General features: G+C 37.1%; 1 protein-coding gene across 2 annotated transcripts in view; it reads right to left on the reverse strand.

Annotated features, from left to right (window-relative positions):
• Window positions 1-25,525, reverse strand: part of DGKA (diacylglycerol kinase alpha) — an 858,181-nt gene that overhangs the window by 97,520 nt on the left and 735,136 nt on the right. For both annotated transcript variants that reach the window (XM_044083761.1, XM_044083762.1), the window contains exons 19-20: window positions 21,273-21,337; window positions 6,843-6,933 (exon numbers count right to left, since the gene is read on the reverse strand). In XM_044083761.1, coding sequence (XP_043939696.1) covers window positions 6,843-6,933; window positions 21,273-21,337 — 156 coding nt within the window. The remainder of the gene's footprint in view (window positions 1-6,842; window positions 6,934-21,272; window positions 21,338-25,525) is intronic.

The raw sequence follows: 25,525 nt of genomic DNA on the forward strand, positions 1-25,525 counted from the left end.
AGAGGCACTGGGAATAGCACATCTGTGTTATGTGACACTAATCACAGAAGTGTCATGTTTGTGATACAAGTACAGAGGTACTGGGAATAACACATCTGTGTTATGTGACACTAATCACAGAGGTATCATGTTAGTGATACAATGTTAGTAAAAACTCTGTACCCATGAACTACCACATAGGCAAGAGTCTACTTAACACCAAAAGTGTGATAAGAGACCTTGGGACACAGGTGGACAGTAGTCTCTCCTTTGATAATCACATTGCCACAGTAGTCAGGAAATCCTTCTACGTGGCACAGCTCATCACAAAAGGTTTTTCATCCAGGGAAAAAGAGGTCATTGTTCTCCTCTACTCACCACTCATTATACCCATTATAGAGTACAACATCCCTTTTGGTATGTACCTCACAAGACATCTGCAACAAATGGAAAGGTCGCAGAAATACCTCACAAAGATGATTACCGGCCTCAAACAGATGCCCTACGCAGACCATTTCAAAAAACTCCAGCTTTACTCTGTCGCATATTGCCTACTCAGAGGCGATCTCTGCCTAACATACAAAGCTATGTTAAATCCAGAGCTGTTGGACATGCTCCACTTAAAGAAATCCCAATCCCTCCGAGCTACACGCTCTTAAGGACCTAAACCTTGTCACCACAATAAACAGAACATGCTGGAGGGACAGATTCCTGTCCCACAGACTTCCCATACTCTGGAACAAACTACCTATCTATATCAAACAAAGCTCCTCATTAGCACTCTTCAAGAAAAATCTTGATGATTGGATGGGAGATAGGAAATTCACCCTGGGGATCACTTCTGTGGCTCTGCTTGACAGGGGCACAGGAAAATAATTTTCTTGGTTGGAAAAAGCCAGGGTACTGTTTGGCTAGGCTTATTTAGGCCCTAGGGCCAATAGCCTAGTGCCTACCTATGAACTACACTGGCCCTGGGAATAACACATCTGTGTTATGTGACACTAATCACAGAGGTGTCATGTTAGTGATACAACTACAGATGCTTTGAGAATAACAAACATCTGTGTTATGTGACAATAATGACAGAGGTATCATGTTAGTAATACAACTACATTGGCCCTGGTATTACCACATCTGTGTTATGTGACACTAATCACCGAGATGTCATGTTAGAGATACAAATATGGAGACATTGGGAATAACACATCTCTGTTATGTGACACTAATCACAGAGGTATCAATTTAGTGATACAACTATATTGGCCCTGGGAATAACACATCTGTTAAGTGACACTAATCACTGAGGTGTCATGCTAATAATACAACTACACTGGCCCTGGGAATAACACATCTGTGTTATGTGACACTAATCACAGAGGTGTCGTGCTAGTGATACAACTACAGAGGCACTGGGAATAGCACATCTGTATTATGTGACACTAACCACAGATATTTCATGTTTTTGATACAACTGTAGAGGCACTGGGAATAACACATCTGTTAAGTGACACTAATCACTGAGGTGTCATGCTAATAATACAACTACACTGGCCCTGGGAATAACACATCTATGTTTTGTGTCACTAATCATAGAGGTATCATGTTAGTGATGCAACTGAATTGGCATTGGGAGTAACACATTTGTGTTATGTGACACTAATCACGGAGGTGTTGTGCTAGTGATACAACTACAGAGGCATTGGGAGTAAGACATCTGTGTTAGATGACACTAATCACTGAGGTGTCATGCTAATAATACAACTACACTGGCCCTGGGAATAACACATCTGTGTTATGTGACAATAATCACAGAGGTAATAGAAATGGAAGATCTGTCTGTCACACAACAGTAGCCATAGAAGTTTTGTGTCAGTAACACAACTACACAGGCAAAAGAAATAACATTTCTGTGTTATATGGCAGCAGCTTTAAGGGGTTCCATGTCAGTAGTTCAACTAGAGAAGCACTAGGAATAATATAAATGTGCTACATATGACACTTTTCTTCAGGGTTCAAAGACCTTATAACTGAATCAAGAGCTGCAGCAGGCTTGGGTCTGATGCATAGTAATCCTGAAGTTTATCAGATACAGAGAGTTCACAGCAGACCTCTGTCATGGGCACAACAGAAAAGCCTTGCAAGTAAGTTAAACATACAAGGGAGCTATCTCATCAGTGATACATCCAGCGGAAACCACAAAGCCATGCACAAAGCACTATAAAAACTGTGGCATTCAAGTACTACCTACAGATAAACAAAGGGAAACTGATAGCCGTTCAGTGACAAAATCTCTGCAGTCCAATTAACCAAATATGATTTGCTGAAAAGTACTGTCAACAAACCAGACTTTGCCCTTCGTCATTTCACCATAGTTTGCCTACCTACAGAAAAACACATTGTTTTTAGCTTTGAAGAAAATGGTTTTCAATGAATCATATTCACATTATTATTATTCAATATTAGACTGACAATCTAAAATTTGATATCTACATAGCCCAAAATATCAAAAAAGTTTGTAAAAAATTAGGCCTCCTTTACAGAAACAAGACATTTTTAACCAGATCTACAAAAGCTACCATTGCCCGGACACACCTTCTGTCACCCCTACTCTACACCGCCCCTATACTAACCAACCTATGCAAATCAGACTACACTAGACTTGAATACACTAGACTTGTTACAATAAAATAGCCAAATTTGCTACAAACTTCCCCTACAAAATACACCATTGCACAGCCCTTAGACAACTAAATTGGCTAGAACTTCCTCAGCTCCTCCAATACAAGCAACTAACCTTCACCCATAAAACACTACATGAATCAGATAAACCCCCAGCCCTTCAAGATCTCATACAACCATACACCACTACTACAACACTCCATTCCAGTGACAAACTCCTAGTTAAATCCACCAAAGCTAACAACTCAGCTGGAGAATCCTTATTTCTAACATCATTCCTAAAATATGGAATAAACTACCCACTTGCATCACTTCCATCTGCACCATAGTCTTTCTTCTTCTTTCAGATGCTCCCATTAGGGGTCACCACAGCAGATCAACTGTTTCCATTTCTTCCTGTCCTCTGCATCTTGCTCTGTCACACCAACCACCTGCATGTCCTCTCTCACCACATCCATAAACCTTATCTTAGGCCTTCCTCTTTTCTTGTTACCTGGCAGCTTCATCCTTAGCATCTTTTTCCCAATATACTCTGCATCCCTCCTCTGCCTTTTTGTCAGTGCCACTGTCTCCAACCCATATAACATAGCTGGTCTCACTACCCTCTTGTAGACCTTCCCTTTCACTCTTACTGGTACTCGTCTGTCACAAATCACTTCTGACACTCTTCTCCACCCACTCCATCCTGCCTATACTCTCTTCTTCACCTCTCTTCCACACTCACCATTACTCTGAACTGTTGATCCCAAGTATTTAAACTCATCCACCTTCGGCACCTCTACTCCCTGCATCCTCACCATTCCTCTATCCTCCCTCTCATTCACACACACATATTCTGTCTTAGTCCTGCTGACCTTCATTCCTCTTCTCTCTAGAGCATATCTTCACCTCTCCAGGGTCTCCTCCACCTGTTCCCTACTCTGACTACAGATCACAATGTCATCTGCAAACATCATAGTCCATGGGGGCACCTGTCTGATCTCGTCTGTCAACCTGTCCATCACCACTGCAAATAAGAAAGGGCTCAGAGCTGATCCTTGATGTAATCCCACCTCCACCTTAAACGCATCTGTCACTCCCACCGCAGACCTCACTACTGTCACACTACCCTTGTACATATCCTGTACCACTCTTACATACTTCTCTGACACTGCCGACTTCCTCATACAATACCACAACTCCTCTCTAGGCACCTTGTCATATGCTTTCTCTAAGTCCACAAAGACACAATGCAACTCCTTCTGACCTTCTCTGTACTTCTCCATCAACACTCTCAGAGCAAACATTGCATCTGTAGTGCTCTTTCCTGGCATGAAACCATACTGCTGATCACTAATCATCACCTCCCTTCTTAACCTAGCTTTCACTACTCTTTCCCATAACTTCATGCTGTGACTGATCAATTTAATCCCTCTGTAGTTACTACAGCTCTGCACATCACCCTTATTCTTAAAAATCTTTACCAAAACACTTTTTTCTCCATTCCTCAGGCATCCTCTCACTTTCCAAGATTTCATTAAACAATCTAGTTAAAAACTCCACTGCCATTTCACCTAAACACCTCCATGCTTCCACAAGTATTTCATTTGGACCAATAGCCTTTCCATTCTTCATCCTCTTCATAGTTATCCTTACTTCCTCCTTGCTAATCCACTGCACTTCATGATTCACTATCCGCACATCATCCAACCTTCTCTCCCTCTCATTCTCTTCATTCATCAACCCCTCAAAGTACTCTTTCCATCTGCTCAACTCACTCTCCTCGCTTGTGAGTACGTTTCCCTCATTATCCTTTATCACCCTTACCTGCTGCACAGCTTTACTAGCTCGGTCCCTCTGTCTAGCCAATCGGTATAAGTCCTTTTCTCCCTCCTTAGTGTCCAACCTTTCATACAACTCTTCATAAACCTTATCCTTAGCCACCTCTCTCTTTGCCATGCACCTCATCTCCTTATACTCTTGTCTACTTTCTTCATCTCTCTGACAATCCGACTTGTTCTTCGCCAACCTCTTTCTCTGTATACTCTCCTGTACTTCTTCATTCCACCACCAGGTCTCCTTGTCCTCCTTCCAGATGTCACACCAAGCACCTTTCTAGCCATCTCTCTTATTAGCTCTGCTGTAGTTACCCAGCTATTCGGTAACTCTTCACTGCCACCCAGTGCCTGTCTTAACTCTTCCCTGAACTCCACCCCACAATTACCCTTTTTCAATTTCCACCATTTGATCCTTGGTGCTGCCCTCACACTCATCCACCTCTTCTTGATCACCAGTGTCATCCTACAAACCAACATCCTATGCTGCCTAACTACACTTTCCCCAGTCACCACTTTACAGTCTCCAATCTCCTTCAGACTGGCCCTTCTACATAAGATATAATCCACCTGTGTGCATCTTCCTCCACTCTTGTATGTCACCATATGCTCCTCCCTCTTGTTAAAATACGTATTCATCACAGCCATCTGCACCATAGTGCAATTTATAAAAACTTCTATTTACTCATTTAGAAAAATCCTGGCTTTGCTCTTGCTACCCACCTGACTAACTCTATATTCTCCACTTTTTATACATACCCTCTGACTTTTTTTAGCTCTACACTTTATAGTACTATCCTATTATGCCTTCTGCCTTCCCTATATATATACTTACTCTTTTACCACAAATCATTTCAAGTCTTCCTCAAAAATATCATACTGTGCTTTCTAATACATATGCTAGTCTAGTTTGTATAACACCATATACTCTTTGATGTACAAATTTTGTTAAAATTGCTAAGGTGTCATCTCTTTCGGTTATTTATATTTGCAATGTGTACTTGCATTGTTGACCTATACTCTGTCATTTTCCTGTGGTATAATGTTTGTTTTTCATAGTGTAGGAGCTTTTCTGCCTGGGCCGCTGCTGAAAATGGATCTGTGTCCAGTTGGACTTTCTCGGTAAACAAATAAAATATTTGCATAATTGAAGTTCAGAGATTTTAGAATCAATGAGCTGACATGCATATGTAAACAATTGCTCCTTATGCCCTAGGTACTTTTGAGAAGCTCATCACCTGGCTGAAACAGTCATAGTACACATACATGCATTGCACCAACATAAACACAAAAACATTAAGGTACTGCTGAGCAAGGCACAATCAAGTGGCTAATATGTAGCTGTCTCTTTGGCTTTGCGTTTACAAGGTAGTGAAACAGTGAATCAGATCCACATGGATATGAAGGAGTTGTTCCTGCAGCACAGGAGGAACATTTATTTTCTGCTGAGCACACAGTATTCAACAACACGTGTGTCCTTTAGATGAAAATTAGTGAAGACTTAAGCCAGAGCAAAGGTAAAGAGGTCATGCAACTTGAACAGACAGTCCAAACACCTTAATGTCTGAGACATTGTATTATAGAGGTTTTGCACTGAGCACAAAAAAAGGACAGAACTTACAGGACAAAGGGAAGACGACGCTCTGTGATTTTGTCTAGGACATAGGGCAACAGAGGCCTTGCAGCTAAGGCAGAAATGCAGCAGAAGTCTTCTGCCTGAGGCAATGAGAGAATAGGTGCATTGTGTCTGAGACAGGAGCATGGACAGGTGTGTGAAACACAAGGGGAATACAAATCTTGTATCCACATTGCTTTATGACTGCAAAACAAGCATGCAGACACATTATGTCTGGGACACAGTGACAGCCATAAACTCGTGAAAGAGATATATGGCTTCAGAGATTTTGTATTTCCATTTAGAAATATAAAATTACTATTCCAGGGTCAAAGAAGTAAAAAAAGACTTCTGTTTCAGATGCAGAGGAACAAACTGGTGTCTTATGTTACACATGCCACATTATGGCTGTGATGCCAGCAAACATTACAATAAATGTATGTATGGGTGGGCGGTGGACATAAATGGCTGTTACTTTTTTTTTTTTTTTTTTTTTTTTTTTTTTGCTCTGACTGGTGACTAGGTATCTACATCTCTACAAGACTTCATGCTGATGACAGCAGTTGATACCACCTACATGTGAATGCAGGGCTGGTATAAGTCAAGTGAACTATTACATTTTCTTGCCATTACATGTAACATATGAGAACATTACATTGTGACCATTTCAATAACTGTAACATGTACGTAAAAATCAATAAACTGTGTTAAAAAGCTGCTGGCAGTGACTAGACATTTTTTGACAGAACTGTTACCTCAAGTGATATGTACTCTTTAAGTTTCTTGCATGTCCCGGATATGGTTTCTGAGGTGGCAAATTCGAAGTACCACAATTTGTTCTTCATTCTATAGAAATGAACAGTTAATTTAATTGCTGTAGCAGTCCATAACCATATATTTATTCAGACATAAAGAAACCTGTAGCTGTAATAATAATAACTAAATTTGAAGTCCATGACAGTGGTACAAATGCAGTCATCTGTCTCCAACATTACACTACAGACTTTACTTTTACACATTTTTAATGCTCATTTATTTTTTTACTTCATTTCATTTCACTGACGTTTGGCAAACATTTAGGTACATACTGTTTTCAATAGAGGAAACAAAAAAAGAAAAATCACAAACAAAATGCCAGCGATACTCACTTTACGTGAAACTAGTTCTCTGAAGTGAAGATTCAATGTTTTAAGTTAGCTGAACAGAGGTTTGATGGATTTCTCATTTGATGACTGAACATAGACCCCAGAAAATGCATCCAAATACAAATCCTGTTATTCTCTCAACTTTCTACGTTTATAAGAGTCATATTTAAAATATGTCCCTATTCCTTATTTTTTAGGCTTTGTCCAGATTTTGCTAAGAGGTTCAGAGGTATATGTAGGATTCTAACAAGAAACCGGCATGATTTCTGGACCAGCGAAAAATCCTATGGGAGCAGAGTATGATATACCAATAAGTATGAATAAATGGCAACTCACTTGAGAATGTTCATTGATCTGTTTAAAGCTGGTTTGGTTGACTCAGTTCCTCAGTAATATTCTTACATACAGTGGACTTAGCCCCAAAGCTTCTCAATGGATTCACAGCTTCCTTTCAGACTGAACATTTTCAGTCAAAATTACCACCACCTGTTCTAATATCTCTAATTAAAGGTGTTCCACAAAGATCTGTACTTTCCCCTTTGCTCTTCTTTCTGTTAATTTCCTTTGACCATACAAATTTCCTTTAATTATGTATATTAACTGCATGGCAATTTACAGGACTGGTCCAACCCATGCCAGCATCAAAACTCAGCTTCATTATGATTTAGCAAATGAGGTCATAAACCACACTTTTTAATACAATACAGTTAGTGCTTTCGTCTCAGTACAATGCCTAAAACTTCTTCAGACAACCAGCATCTAGTAAAATGTCTCATAAAATAGTCACGTACATCACATGATTCACACAAACTCCACCTCCACTTGGTAAAATATAATAAAAAAAAATCTTTACAATTCCCCTTTGATTTAAATTTCTATATAACCAATATAACCAATTTAAAAGAGGCCAAAATTTAAAAAGTATACTCGAATGCAGTAAGAAAATGATAACTAGGAATGTAGGAATGTATAGATGTGAGGCTTGCTCATACTGTAAGTACATTGAAGTGGGAGGTTCTTTTACAATTCAGGGAAGAACCTTTAAATGTAAATGGATATATAATCGCAACTCTAAAAGTGTTATTTACCTTGCTAGTTGTAGATCTTGTCCGTGTTTCTATATAGGAAAGACCGACCGTAAACTAAAAGACCGAGTTTACGTGCACCTACACAGCATTAGAAAAGTAAAAATGGAGAATGCATTGGCAAAACCTGTATCTAGATTTCCAGAACATAGCTTTGTATTTAAAATACTAGACCATGTGGACTTTAATATAAGGGCAGGACGAACACCACTAAAGCTTGAACTACAAGAATTACTATGGTAGATGATGCTGAATGCCTATAATCAACCAGGGCTTATTGATGCAAGCTCTATAACTTGCGTATTAAAGATGAGGAACTTGTTAAGACAGATTTTTATATAATGTTTTTTATATATCATGCACCTATTGGTTATATAGAAATTTAAATCAAAGGGGAATTGTAAATAATTTTTTTTATTATATTTTACCAAGTGGAGGTGGAGTTTGTGTGAATCATGTGATGTACTTGGACTATTTAATGAGACATTTTAGTAGATGCTAGAAGAAGTTTTAGTCATTGTACTAAGACGAAAGCGATAACTGTATTGGATTAAAACATGGTTTTACGACCTCATTTGCCATTGCTTTTCATTTCGCAGTAGTTTTTGGGATTTCCACAGTTTGTTTTTGTTCATTATGATTTGGCCTTATTATCAAACTTGCTAAATTTCATGCATAATACATTGCATAGTAAACAAAAGGGATTCCATTTGAAAGAGCTCTAAAATTTCCCAGACTAGAAAAGCTTTGATATCAGCATGCAACCTATAGAAACTAATTATTCCTTCAAATTCCTAGGTTTCTGTCTGGACCAGAATCTCAGTTCCATCTGCGTAATGTATGCACTGAAACTAAGATCTTAAAACAAATTTTCTGGAAGATATTTCACTTCTTCTCACCAGCACCTAGAAAAGGTATTTTAAAACACATTTCACAAGCCAATTTAAACTTTGGACTGCAGATTGTTATCTCTGCATCTAAAAAAATACTTAATTATTTATAATTAGTCTCAAACAAAATGTGTTTTATCACCTTTGCCCCTATAAGAGAACATCCCGGCACTATTAAGGCAAATGACTCCCTATCTAACAAAGTTCCCCTACTAGGGTCCTTCCTACTGAGATTCTTAAGCTAAACTTCTAGCCCACATCATGGAAGGGTTTCTTTTAAAGGGAGATGTTATTTCTCCCTTAGTTCAACCCCCTGTTGTCAGACCCCACAGCAGTAATTCTCTCTCTCTCTCTCTCTCTCTCTATATATATATATATATATATATACATGGTTTAGGTCTAAAATTATGGGAAATAATCCCTTCCTCTACTAAAATGAAAACAATTGCTGAAATTCAGAACAAAATTTAAAGTACAACTTCTGAAGGAAGTAAAATGTCAGCACTTTAGACCAGAGTTGTTAAACATGGCAACACATTATATTTCAAATTTTGTGCAGAAGATTTTCCTTCCACAATTCATTTTTTTTATTTTTCATGCTGGCAACATTCCCTCACTTCGGCATTAGTCTATGTTAATGTGTGCATATACTGCAAACAGTGATTTTCTTTTGCTTGCCTCTTTGAGCAACATAAATGTGTTGTGTGCATATTTTTCCATATTTTACTGTAATTCTATTTTATATCTTACCCTGTTGGACTGTATTTGATAACTCTGCTACTGTTATCACCTGAGCATCTTCTTGCATTCTGATCTGGTACTTTTTGTTTGTGCCTCCTTGGCTAAACCAGAAAAACATCCAGATGGACTGGAGCTTTACCAAGGTCAATACATTTAAATAAATGAAATGTTGCTCTTCTAATAATGTGACCATTGCTTGTTTAAACTCAGGCTTGCTCATGAGTGAGCCACAGCTGTATAAAAACTCATTTCCATGTATGACACCACTGTACATACAGCATCAGATTCCTATCATGCAAACATCATCAGTGAAGGAGAATTTTTTACTGAAAACTGTATTCTGAGGAAAAGCACTCCTGTTGTCTTCAAACACATTAGAAGTCATGTTAAGATGTAAATCTCTTTTCAACATAAATCGAATATGTTAGAGAGGGATGTACCACAAAGAACACCACTTCTTTGGAATCATCTTCTCTCCACATAAAGCAAATTACTTCACTTATACTACTACCACATAATTTGGATAAATGGATGAGTAACCACAGATTACCCCCAGGATTAGCAGCATCCTTGTCCCTCATGGATAGGTTGAATATGTAAATGTTCTCCTTGCCTCTGGGTTATACATACTTAAAATATAAATGCTAACATATTCATGGGGATGTATGGCTAGGCTTCTAAATATTCTCACTGATCAATAGTCTAGTAAGTACCTATGAACCTGAGTAAATGAACTGAGTTGAAAGTAAAATTTTGGCCATTTAAGGATTGATGTGTTCTATTTTTCAGAAGAAGATTTTAGTATGAGGAAAAGGGAATGGCTGTACAGTGGAAGAGAAGTTGAATGAATGTTTTTGAAGGGGTGACTTCATTGTGAATTGGTTACATGTGTGTTTGTAGGTCTGAGTGAAATTTTGAGGTATGTTGTACCTGATATATTTGACTTGAGTAAATAATCTAAATGGAGAAAATTAAAGTTGATGAACATGTAAAGAAAATGAGTGTGAGCATAATTTTAAAATGAGAAGAAGAAAATAAAATTAACTGAAAGGGAAATTTAAAGAAACATTTAATAATAAAAGTAGTTTTGGTTTAGAGAAAGAAATTTTGTCATGGGTTTAATTACTGGTTTGATACAAATCAGATTTATTTAAAATTGTCAGTGACAGACCATGAGTGGAGTTCTGAATGTAATAAAATATGATGTGAGTGTGGGAAAGGGGTCATGGTGAGCAACAAAGTTGAAGGAACACAGTAGAGTGGAGTGGAAAGGAATTTCCCCAAGAAGCTACTTACTGACAATAAATAATTTTCACCATTCTGTCATCCCAGAGGAAAGTTATTGCCTTTATTCCACACCAGATAATAAGTGAAGAGAGTGGGGTCCAGTTTTCACAAACATGTTGAAGCTGAAGTAGTGTATTCTGAGAAATACAACAGTAATTAAATTAAAGAACTAGAGGAAGGTACGGGAGGAACAGACATATGCTTAACAGCAACAACAATATTAGTAAGTATATTTTACACTGTTTTTAAATCTAAGTACAGGGATTAAGGAAAAGCCCTTAAGGGTCACAGAGTGTTGGGATCTGCTGCTTGAATTCAACTGACATTTTCTTGGGGGGGGGGGGCATTCACAAGGCAAACCCACCTAGATCTGGAAAAGGCAACCACATTCAGAAATTTGCAGGAAAGCAACAAGGAGTCTAGCACTGTAAAAGTCACAGCAAAAGTGAAAAAAACATTTCTAAAACAAATACTGCTGGTTAAAAAGAAAAATTACAGAAACTTCATAATACAAGGCTACATTATACTGCAATTAGATACCAAATCCAAACATTAGCTTCATAGCATAATAGGAATACCACACATGCTAGCAGAAAATCACACATGACCCCCTAGAGATACTTTTTCCTGCCTTGGGAAATAAAATACTGATTGGATGTCAGTCAGTGGTCTTCATGCAAGCCTCCATTTGCAATGCAGCACTGGCTGTCCTCCTGGAATGACTGCTACTCTCTCCCATACTCCCCTTCCAAGATCTCCTAGCAACCAAGTCAGTAATCAAACTCCTTTCACCTGGGTCATAGTCAGAGCTGCATCTGCCTACATCAGAGTCAGGCTGTTTCCATACATTCTTTACATGTTGGCCCAGTTTGATATTGAAGAAAGTTAATTAGTTTTAATTAGTTTTGTTAAGGATATAAATATGTTATTGCAGCTTTCCCATCCAATTCCCCTACTCAATGGTTTCCTTAATGTCCCTATGAGGTACCAAATGATGCAATACATAACAGAAGGAAGTAACATGAGCTTTTACAGGCAGCCAAACTGATGTTCACAGAAGCTGCAAACTCAGAAAATGATAGTAATTATGAGACAGAAAGATAAATGATTTTATTACATGTGGCTATCTGTGGAATGGATTAAAGGAGACAAAATACTTTCTGATGAGAAAAAATAACATTTGGTTGAAGCTTTGAAGTCACTTTACATTTTGGGAAAAAATCTACCTAACAGTAGACCATATATGCTCTTCCAAGAATAAACTGTTACATCAGTATCAGCTTGTTCTTCCTCACTGTAACACACAGCCTGTTTTCTTAGAAGATTCTATACTGGACTTTCCTCACACATATCTATATAGAATATACAGGGCTGCACCCCTTCTGCTGGAGATAATCTCCTTCAGCAAGGTGTCTGGAACCACATTTCTAAAATGTGTCCAATTTAATCAAATTTCTGGTTACTTTTGTAAACATATCTGGAATCGACTGTCCTAATTCTCTGCATTGCTCCAATTCTCCAGGTGTGCTGTTAAGACCAGCAGTCTCAACTTTGTGTCCTCTTAACTTGGAAATTTACTATCTTAAGCATTTCCTCATAGGTTCATAGATTAGTACTAGGATAACTGCCCTTGTAGGCCATTTTCAGTCTAGCCAATTACCCCATGTGAGAATCAAATCCTGCACCTTATGCACGTAAGGTAAACACCTTAACCATTATGCCAACCTCATCTTGGGTTCAATTCCAGCATGAGATGTACAGTAGATAATCCTTGATGTTTAGACCAGCCCTGGTAATTTCTGTGCCCTTACATGACTAAGAAATTGTTAATTTTAGAGTCTCTTTCATAAACTGCTTAAGATGCTTAATAAAATCTGTATATAGTTACAGTGATTATGACCGAATAGCCTCATAACAAGCTTCCTGTACAACAGTGCGTTGCATCTGTTAATAATGTTTTGACAGAGTTGTTGAACTTCACCTCATGCACTTAGCTTGCAGTGTGTTTTACCGGTTAATAATATTTTGACAATGTCGTTGGACTTCACCTGATGCACCTAACTTGCAGTGTGTTTTATTTGTTAATGTTTTGACAGTGTTATTGGACTTCATCCTGATACACTTAGCTTTCAGTGTGTTTTATCTGTTAATAACATTTTGACACTGTCATTGGGCTTCAACCTGATGTGCTTAGCTTGCAGACTGTTTTTCTGTTAATGTTTTGACAGTGTTAGTGGGCTTAATCTGGATGTGCTTGGTTTGCAGTGTGTTTTATCCATTAATAATGTTTTGATGGTGTTGGGCTTATTCTGGATGTGCTTAGCTTGCAGACTGTTTTATCTGTTAATAATGTTTTTTTTTCAAAAACCTTTTTATTTGTTTTTTTTTTATATACAGTCAGATAAAAGGAAAAACAAAAATACATTTAGCATCAATGGCTATAACAACAGTTACAAGAAAAGAAAGATTTAACAAAAAACTTCAAATGGGTGAGAAAAAAAAAAACAAAACTTAAAAACTATATACAGTAGAAGTCACATCTCTTAGGTTAAGTTTTCATAAGAGGAAGTAGAGTATGGAAGGGGGAGCATCTCATGTTAAGATGTGTATGTGAAGTTAACAGACTCCCTGTTAATTCTAACTAGGTAAATAACTAATTTCATGATAAATTACTGGAAAATTTAGACTAAAAATTGTTATCGTGACAATTTACTATATATGCTTAGGCTGAAGTGGTGTTCGTTTTTAGCTCTTCAGAATTAAGTCCAGCAAATATCCCCAGTATTTTGGTAGTATTCCTTTTGTTTTACAGAGGTGTTTACCAGCTTATAGGAGTATATGAATTTAATAGCAAGGTTACAAAAATCTTCCTATGAAATTATGGATTATCAATCCAGTTTTTAGTGATGTAGAATTTAATGAGGGCACACTTAGTGACAAGTACGTGTTTTAGAATTTTGGGAAGACTAGTTGTAGTGATGTGTAAAATAGTGGTTTCCCACGAAAAGGTGGATTTTCATATCCTATCCTTTCCAATAGGATGAGAAGAGGAAGGTATTCTGGGATTTTATGTTTGTGATTAGTTTATATGTGCTGGAGATCATTTTCTTCTTTGTTACTAGTGTTTTGAGAATTAAGATAGCAGAGTTAATATCCTGGTGATCAATTTTGACAGATGATAATTTACTTTTTAGTAAGTAAAAGAGGGGTCTGAGTATTATCTCATATTTCTTAGGCAGCTTAAGCTTCTGTCTTAGTTCCATTATATTAGAGTCATGCCATTTGTATAGTTCCCAAACTGTGAAGTGTTTTATGAGAGGAAAATGTATTAGGTTTATTGGTTGGTTGTTGATTAGTAAGTTGGGATTTAGGTGAAGTGGTTGAATAAGATCTAGAGTATTAAAGAGCTGAGTTAACTTGAACAGACTTTGAAAAGTAAGGATCATATGTTTGTTAAGTGGGTGTAGGTTCTTAGTAAAGCAGTTTTTTTTTGGATTTAGATTTAGAAAGGGGAGACACTTTGGATTTATGTCAAGGGATTTAGTTTGATTGTACCAGATTTTGATCCATTGGGGTGTCCAGCTGCTCAGTTTAGGATCATAGTTGACTATATGGATCAGTTTGATCTGTTAATAATGTTTTGACAGTGTTATTGGGCTTAATCTGGATGTGCTTAGCTTGCAGTGTGTTCTGTTTGTTAATAATGGTTGATAGTTTTGTTGGACTTAACCCTGATGTGCACAGTTTGCAGTGTGTTTATCCGTTAATAATGTTTTGACAGTGTTAATGGGCTTATTCTGGATGTGCTTAGCTTGCAGACTGTTTTATCTGTTAATAATGCTTGATAGTGTTAGTGGGCTTAATCTGGATGTGCTTAGCTTGCAGACTGTTATCTGTTAATAATGTTTGGTAGTGTTAGTGGGCTTATTCTGGATATGCTTAGCTTGCAGACTGTTATCTGTTAATAATGTTTGATAGTGTTAGTGGGCTTATTCTGGATATGCTTAGCTTTCAGACTGTTATCTGTTAATAATGTTTGATAGTGTTAGTGGGCTTATTCTGGATATGCTTAGCTTTCAGACTATTATCTGTTAATAATGTTTTGACAGTATTAGTGGGCTTATTCTGGATGTGCTTAGCTTGCAGACTGTTATCTGTTAATAATGTTTGATAGTATTAGTGGGCTTAATCTGGATGTGCTTAGCTTGCAGACTGTTTTATCCGTTAATAATGCTTGATAGTATTAGTGGGCTTAATCTGGATGTGCTTAGCTTGCAGACTGTTTTATCCGTTAATAATGTTTTGACAGTGTTACTGGGCTTATTCTGGATGTGCTTGGCTTGCAGACTGTTATCTGTTAATAATGTTTTGACAGTGTTAGTGAGCTTATTCTGGATGTGCTTAGCTTGCAGACTGTTATCCGTTAATAATGTTTTGACAGTGTTAGCGGGCTTATTCTGGATGTGCTTAGCTTGCAGACTGTTATCCGTTAATAATGTTTTGACAGTGTTAGTGGGCTTATTCTGGATGTGCTTAGCCTGCAGACGGTTATCTGTTAATAATGTTTTGACAGTGTTAATGGGCTTATTCTGGATATGCTTAGCTTGCAGACTGTTATCTGTTAATAATGTTTAATAGTATTAGTGGGCTTAATCTGGATGTGCTTAGCTTGCAGACTGTTTTATCAGTTAATAATGTTTTGACAGTGTTAGTGGGCTTATTCTGGATGTGCTTAGCTTGCAGACTGTTATCTGTTAATAATGTTTTGACAGTGTTAGTGGGCTTATTCTGGATGTGCTTAGCTCGCAGACGGTCATCTGTTAATAATGTTTTGACAGTGTTAGTGGGCTTAATCTGGATGTGCTTAGCTTGCAGACGGTTATCTGTTAATAATGTTTTGACAGTGTTAGTGGGCTTATTCTGGATGTGCTTAGCTTGCAGACTGTTTTATCTGTTAATAATGCTTGATAGTATTAGTGGGCTTAATCTGGATGTGCTTAGCTTGCAGACTGTTTTATCCGTTAATAATGTTTTGACAGTGTTAGTGGACTTATTCTGGATATACTTAGCTTGCAGACTGTTATCTGTTAATAATGTTTGACAGTGTTAGTGGGCTTAATCTGGATATGCTTAGCTTGCAGACTGTTATCTGTTAATAATGTTTGTTAGTGTTGTTGCACTTCACACTGATGCACTCTTCACCTTTGAATCCCCAAGCTTTTGCTCAGTAATGAGGACTCAATTCTCAACTCATCAGCAACTCCACCCAAATAAAAATGTAAAAGAAGTGTTTTTTTTTTGCAAAGAACAAGCCCTCTACACTTCTCAAAGATATGTGTTCCAGAATTACAGTAGCACAAACACAATGCAAATAGACATCAGCAAAACAAAAGGAATCACTTGTGGGAAACACTTAGAAACTGCACCAGCAGTGATTTCTTATGAAAAACAGCAGGGGATCAGTAATGGGGATCTGAACTTAACCAAATGGAACCTGATCTGCTTCAGATATGAGGAGGTTAGAGAAGTCTGCACTTATGTTATATGTTTGAGATTTCCACTCCATCCTTTCTAAGTTTTCTTCTTTTTTGCTCTCTTTTCATCTTTCATCAGTGTTGTTCATTCTTTAAGTCAGCATTTCTCTAGTTCATGTGGATCTGAAATGTTTACACCTGCAAGCATGACTACTGGGGTATTACATGGGTGTTTCTGCAATATTCCATGATGTTGCCAGCTAGAATCCCTTCTAGAAACAGACTTATTTCTTGGAACTCAAGTAATTCTTCCTTAGGCTTATTTCTTGGAATTGAAGTAAGTCTTATTGATAACTGCTTTCAGGATGTGAGTTCTGTTTACCTTACAGAACTGCCGGGGAATACTACTTTCTGTCCCCATCTGACTTTACATCAGTCCTTAGTAAATGTGAACTTCTCTACCATTAGCTTTTTATACCATATTACTGCATCATTTTGAAGTATGCCTCATGTTTCCCCTGAGGCCTTTTTTGGAGGCAACATTCTGCCTTGTAATTCAGTCCCAATTTAGGATGCTACATTTCCTGTCAAGAAGACATTTTTAGTGGTACTGGCTTCTACACAAAGAATTTCCAGACACAGACAACCAACTGAGCTGCATGAATCTCCTTCCTTTTTTTATTCTGTCATAACACATCATCTTTGATTTGCTTTGGAATGCGGAGTTAACTCTGCATTGAATTAAACTGGACTGTTTCCTTTGTTTACTACACTAAGCAAGTCACATATCGGAGGATTTCTTTCACTTATTTCTGACAAAGAAGATGCCTCCTTCTAAACAATAGCCATCTAAACAGCTATTGCGTCTGTAACAGGAAATATACTATGGGATATCCCGGAGCATTCAGTGGCCTTTTCTCAAGGAAAACAGCATCACAGCTGTTAGGTTTAGAATTGACTTAGCTTCCCCAGCTGACATTTGTCATACTGACCTGAAGTATCATTTCACCAGAATTACAGTTGCAAATTTCACATCAGTCATAGATGTTTCATCTACTCAGCACTATATAAGAGAATAAAGGGTCCCAGCAAAGAATTACAATGCATATGAAAATAATAAGCTTTACATCTTAACAAAACATGTCCGTGAGAAAAGATTAACAAACAGGTAGTACCCTCTGTGCAGGAATTATATTTGAAAATGGAGCAATTCTATTCCAAAACACATTCTGAAACAAAAACTGAATTCCTCAAAACCATAATGCAGGAAGAAGGAGTTCAAATAAAGGACACTAAAATGTCTTCATCTGACACATATGGTCGCTTTACTGAGAATGAGATGCAGGCAGAGTGCTCTTAAAATTCGGGTCTACTTCATATGATCGAAAGTTCATTTGATAGAAACTCATTTGACTGAGACCATAACACCGAAAGTTCAAAACACTGAAAACCCATTTGACTGAAAATTCATAACACTTAAACATGAAATTTCAAGGATTATGCCCTTTTCCCCACTGTAGTGCGATCATGGAGTTAGAATATATAGTTAGGGGTGTGTGGGGCAGAGCCCCCCACAATGGGGGGTGTGGGGGTGGAGCCCCCCACATACTTCAGACATTTTAAACCATACACATGGATACTTATAACTGCAATGAATAACTCTTTGCAAAAAACAATATTTACCTAAACTATGTGGGGAGCTACACCCCCCACACTCCAAACCCTAACTATATATTCTAACTCCATGATCGCACTACAGTGGGGAAAAGGACATATATCTTTAACTGTAATGTTTAGGTGTTATGAGTTTTCAGTCAAATGGGCTTTCAGTGTTTTGTAATTTTGGTGTTATGGTCTCAGTCAAATGAGTTTCTATGAAATGAACTTTTGATCATATGAAGTAGACCCTTCAAATTCATGATTGTGGTATGAACTGGAGAATTTAGAAAACAGGGAAAGGAAGCACAATTCAACTACATAAGGAGTACCAAAGAATATGAAGAGTAATAAGATGGTAAACTTCTTAACCAGTAGGCCTCCAAATACACGGCTGTCAAAATAACTGCAGGACTTGGAAAACATAGAAAGGAAGAAGAACATGAGAGTATTTAGAGCACCACATAAAGCAGAAAATCCATGGGAGGCCATTTCATATGGCACAGAGAGAGCACATAGGTCACTTGTGAAATCCCCCAAAATCCAGGTTCTCCTCCAAGGACTATAGTAGTAAAATGTATTTTTTATTTGGAAAAATAATTAATTCTAAAAATTGTCCCCTCCCCCATTAAAATGGGCAACAATAATGCTATAATTGACAGTAATGTTTCTAATACAATGATGGGGAAAAATGAAAGTCTATTAGCCCTTAATTAAAGGTTACAAAAAGAATAACGTCAAAACTTACATTCTTTGTTCTACCAGACTTCAAATAATTCTGCCTAATGACACAAATATTTTTTAACAATACTGAAAAAATTGATTTAGGGTGGCCACGGTGGTGCAGCGGTTAGCGTTGCCACCTCACAGCAAGAGGTTCTCTGGTTCGATTCATGGCTCTGGTGCCTTCTGTGCGGAGTCTGCATGTCCTCCCTGTGGTCGCGTGGGTTTCCTCCCAGTGCTCCGGTTTCCTCCCACATCCTAATATGGAAAAAAGATGTGATATCTGACAAAAATGATTTGAAAGTTGCATTTCTGCAATGTTATTTACCAGTTTATGTTCTCAGGTAGAAAACAAAGGTAAGCCAGTCTCACAATTCTTTTCTGTGAAAGCTGATGTTTGATATAAAATGATTTTATATTCAGTGGCCATCATGCGTCAGTAATACTGCTGAAGGAAGGGGGTGTCTTTAAGACTTATTTATGCATTGTAATATGCATTTCAGTTTACTTCATTTTCTTTAAACATGTAAAAGTAACAGTAAGGAAACATTTTACAGCCATTTACGTTTTCTAATCTCATGCCACCCACAAGATTACTTTACTTTCATATTAAAGCAGAAAGTCCATGCTTTTAGTCCATTTCTGTGGCTCACGAGACACACTTTTTTCATGGAGAGCACTGTTTACCTTATAGGAATGACTGGCTTCTTACTTGTTATTTTATACTGGCACAACTAAGGAAGAATATGTATTTTTAAGAAGTAAACTGAGATAAAGGAGATTTTTTTGACTTTTCAAATCTTGTGATATATATCTGCTTGTATGGCGACAAAACAGGACAAGACCAGGAACATGGGTTTACCTATCCCAACCCAGTGACGGTAGCCATCATTAACATGTAGGTGGAAATATTTTGGGGAGGGTGCAGTAGGCCCTGTGGTAATGTGAGTGCTCGTGTTAGTCACCAGGGGCAGGGTTCCTAGAAATGCACTCATTGCTGACATGACAACAAAGACTAAAACCATCTCCATGGCTACCTGGGTAATAGCTTCACTGTTCAGCTCCCACCTCCATGTTGGGGATACCCAGTACTGGGGCATGAATGGACTCAAGACTAACAGGGTGAGGTTCAATAGTGGGCAGGCATGGAGGTAATGCAGACAGAAAACAAACAAAAGATTCATATGATAATGATAAGCTTGACTGTAAAGATGTCAGAACCTCAAATGCAATTACTCAGCATTACTCAGTCATGTGCTCTTGAAATTATAGTATCTCAAAATGCATTCAGCTGCTATAATAACATATCTTTTTAATCTCGCTATTATACTATGGTTGAAAGGGTCTAGTAGTGTCAACTTAGTTATTCAGCTTATGAATGAATGAAAACAATAAATAAATCTGTTGCAGTGAGATGAAATGGAAGAAACTGTTCCTGTTGAAATTTCAATGCCAGAAAGTACCAGACGTTTCAAATATTCCACTTTTTAATTATTTGTTTATACTTTTTTGCAGGAAGATTGTGGTGCTGTCCTCCAAATGTGAGAGCTTTGACCCACCATCCCCTAATTCTAAATAAACTACTTCTTAGGTGACTGTACCCCATGCAAAGAAAAACATTAGAGTTGATATTTCACAACTTTGGCAATTCACAATTTCAGTCCTTGAAATTACAATAAACACCACAGGGGCACATGCCTTCAATGATTCAGTAATTAACCTAAAATGGGTATCTGCATGGACCAAACAGCTGAAGTGCAGTAAATGAAAAAGCTTTTCAGTTAACATATATTGACAGTTATCTTGTGTTCATGACTTGTCCTCATCCATGTGAAAAGCACTGAGCAAGGCATTCTGCATTGTCTACATGCTTTAAAGAACATTTTATTATACTTTGGTAATTTCTGGAACAAATTCCGTCCACTGCTTCACACATCTATAACAAATAAGCCTAAAGTTAAAATAAGGCTTTTTTAGTCTTTCTTGTAGATGTGGCTAGAAATTATTTTATTTATAAAAAGTACACGAGTTAAATACATTTTGGAATATGGACTATTAAACAAATGTGAAGTATTGTAGAGCTGGTCACCCCTTTCTGACAAACCTTCCTGTAGCTGCTAATGGTGAGGAAAAACAAAACACTAAGAACTATATGAAGCAGAGGATAAGTTCTTCAGACCTGACCTGCTGTTGAATTTTTCTGGATATTTTTCCCTCATTACATGAAACCTGTGTGCGATGGAGGCATCCTGAAAACAAGAAAGAAAAAAATTATTTTAACATTTTGCTACTTTACTGGCTAAAACACTGCTGCACAAGTTTGTACACGACTGTCTGTTTCTTTCCCTGGGTGCACAACAGCCTGTGTAAACACACCCTCCAACTAAACCATCACCTTCTCAAAGACTTATTTAACAAAGTGTTATAGTTGAGAATTCAAAGGACTGGATTCTGTCTGTAACAACATCCCTTAGATGAAAACAAAAGTAGTTAATTGCAGGTTGGAGGTAAGATACTGCTGATTCTGACAGATGCAGCACATTCTGCCAACCTAAGGTAACAACATTTGTATGTAGAAGGTAGAAATAAAATAGCAAACCCCCCTTCCTTGAGCAGCACACTGACCACCACTGCTGCTGATGGCCCCACATCATTCTGGTGCAGTCTTCATACAGTTATAGGAGGACTTTCCTAATGAGGTAAGCCCAGCTGAAGTGCCAAAATAAAGGTGACATATGGATATAGCATGAATATTATCCAAGCTGACAGAAATGGAGTGTGGCAGGAAAAACCAAAAATATTCCGGTTATCAATAAAATTACTCTTTATTCACAACGGTCCAGACAGATAAGCGCTTTCGCTAAATAGCATCATCAGATCTTATAATGTCTCAGCCCAAAACTAAATCTTTATATATACAAGTTTAAAAATCTCTTGCCCAATCGGACTTTGAAATCAATTAACTCCCTTAAAGCTATATGACATTTATAGTAAATGTCATAACAGTATGTATACAAAATTATTATAGCATTAGTAAAACTTATCAACAAAATTTTCTAAAAAATGTATGTAAAAAATTATATTGTCATATTACATATAACAGAAAAATAAAAAATACATATAATAATAACTTTGATTATAAAAACTAATTGTCCTGCTTCTCATGTATTAGATGACAGAAGGTTTGATTGAACAAATATATAACAAAAATGTCTAGTAGACCTTTATGTGCTACTTGCTGATTAAATAAATGGAAATATTACAGATACGTGTTTATATATGGACAACCCATAGGCTGGCCAAGCACAAGGCACAATTGTTAAAGAATCAATATCCAGAATCTAACTGTATGAAATAAATAACTGATAAGTGATGGTTACTTAATGTTTAATATTCCTACGTTTACATAATACTGGTTTGATAGATGCCCTTTCATTCAGGCCCAAGCCTTTATCCGCCCATAGTTTTATAATCCAGTCCCCTTCTCTACATTCCGTGTGATTCCTTATATCTCCCTCATGGACACTAGGATTTATAACTTCAAGGGCTCTGAATAGAAACTTGTGTGTATCTCCACATTGCTTCACATGTTTAGCCAAAGCATTATGTGTTGAGCCTTTCTTAATATGATAAATATGCTCACGTATCCTGTCCCTAAAGCACCTATTGGTCTTGCCTACAAAGAAAGAAGAACAGACCTGACAGACTGCTAAATAAATTAAATGGATAGTCATGCAAGTGGCAGTCCCTGTAATTATAAACTTCTTTTATAAATCTGGATGTAGGAATTCATTGTTAGTATCTATATATGCACAAAAATTGCATTGGCCACAAGGTGTGGTATGTCCATAATCTCTGGTCAACTCAACTTGTCTAGAATAACACAGTAACCTTTTTAGATTCTTTTTGTTTCTGAAAATAAAGATGGGTTTTTCTCCAACTATATTTCTTAACTTGTCATCTGCTAATAAAACAGGCCACTGTTTAGTTATAATATGTCTGACGTCTGTATGATCTGAAGTGAAGAAAGAAGTACAAGTAGTGAGAAATCAATCTATCACTGCAGCACAAGCAGTTGTTAGACCTAAGGTACCTACACGGAATAAGGATTGTTTTGATGGTATATGTGAAATTCCTTTTCTGTTACCAGTTCGCAAAGACAGAGGACAGAGGAGAACACGCTCTATGAGTCGTGGTCGACAAAAACGGAAATACTCGGGGGAATTTCAACCCCAACAGACGATCAAGAAAATGTGGGGGAAGGGTCACATTTAATGAATAAAATTGGTTCAAAACATATTATATCCCCAGTTGAAGCATGTCAATGCATTGACAATGAGTCAAAGAATTATTCCTTGATTTGTAATATCTCTAAATACAATCTTTCACAGGATGAAGTGAATTTATTGGAAAAGGGCCTTAGTTTTATCCCTAGAAGTCATAGTAACTTGACAGACACAGTAACAGATCTTAAAGTTTTCTGTAGGAATGTTATGTTGAAACTAATGTTTGGAGAGCAAAATAGCAACAATATTAATGAACAAGGGAATACTATATATAATTTTAGGAACTTAAGTCAGTTTGTTCCAATAAATCATCCACTAGTTGAAGCTTACTTCAAACTAACAGAAGAAGAATGTTATGCATATTATGAGAATTTGAATAAAAATTCAATATATAGACGTAGTGATAATCTCAGTTACAGAAAAAGACAGAGTCTGAAATTATTACAGACTGAATCATCTATAGTAATCAGACCTGCAGACAAGGGGGGTAAAACAGTAGTTATGGATGCTAGCCATTATGTTGAAACAATGTACAAACTTTTGGAAGATAAGTATTATGTAGTAATCTCCAAAGATCAAGTCCATGATATAATAAAGTATGTTATGGATACATTGTTGGATATATATAAAGGTCACATTATTGATAAAGAACTTTTTGAGTATTTGGCAATTAAAGCTCCACTCATACCTGTGATACATGGGCTCCCTAAGATTCATAAAAATACACCTGACCCTCCAATGAGACCGATAGTAGCAGGTGGTGGATGGGCAACTGAGCATATGTCTGTATATGTGGAAAAACATCTGAGACCAGTACTGAATAACAATAGTGATGTACTCAGGGACAGTAAACAATTCCTGATAGAATTATATGAACAACTTAAGTTAATTGGTGATATTGAAGTCCTGACCCTGGTCACATTTGACGTACAATCTTTATTCACTATTATACCCAATGGAATAGGTATTCAATATATCATAGAATATCTGAAAAAACATAGTGAATATACAGTAATGCAGATTGAACTTATTACTTACTTTTTAGAATTGGCACTGGAAAATAATCTGTTTATATTTGAAGAAAATATATATAGGCAGCTGGATGGGGTGGCAATGGGCACCCCATGTGCGAACAGCTATGCCAATATGTTCTTGGCCTACTGGGAGGAAACTGTACTATTTCTGGTCCCCGAATTTAGAGCACGTTAAATTCTATCGACGTTTTGTCGATGATCTTTTTGTTTTATGGGATGGCCAGAAACATGAGTTGGACAATCTATTTTTAAAGATGAACAATTTGACATATTATCTCAAGTTCACCATGAATAAGTCAAGTACAAGGATAGATTTCCTTGACCTGTACATAGAAAAATTACCATGTGGTTCGATTAACACAGGCATTTATAGGAAACCATGCTATAGTAATGCTCTCCTGTTGAGATCCAGTATGCACCCTAGCTAGGTATTTAGGAATATCATGAAAGGACAAGGGATTAGAGCCTCTAGACTTAATCCTACAGAAACTAGATTCATAGGAGAGCTACAAGGGTTAAGAAACAAACTGTTAGTGAGAGACTATAAAGAAGCAGAGATTACAGAACAACTTGGTACAATTCCAACACTACGTAAAGATATTGCAGCACCATATTTTGGACCTATAGTTCAAAATTATACTATAGGACATGGCCAGTCTTCGCCTTGCGTTAAGATTCCAACATTTTTCACTTCAGATCATACAGACATCAGACATATTATAACTAAACACTGGCCTGTTTTATTAGCAGATGACAAGTTAAGAAATATAGCTGGAGAAAAACCCAGCTTTATTTTCAGAAACAAAAAGAATCTAAAAAGGTTACTGTGTTATTCTAGACAAGTTGAGTTGACCAGAGATTATGGACATACCTCACCTTGTAGCCAATGCAATTTTTGTGCTTATATAGATACTAACAATGAATTCCTACATCCAGATTTACAAAAGAAGTTTATAATTACAGGGACTGCCACTTGCATGACTATCCATTTAATTTATTTAGCAGTCTGTTCTTCTTTCTATGTAGGCAAGACCAATAGGTGCTTTAGGGACAGGATACGTGAGCATATTTATCATATTAAGAAAGGCTCAACACATAATGCTTTGGCTAAACATGT

The sequence above is a fragment of the Protopterus annectens genome, chromosome 9.part0, assembly GCF_019279795.1.
Source record: "Protopterus annectens isolate FY-2018-M chromosome 9.part0, PAN1.0, whole genome shotgun sequence".
Lineage (NCBI taxonomy): Eukaryota > Metazoa > Chordata > Ceratodontiformes > Protopteridae > Protopterus > Protopterus annectens.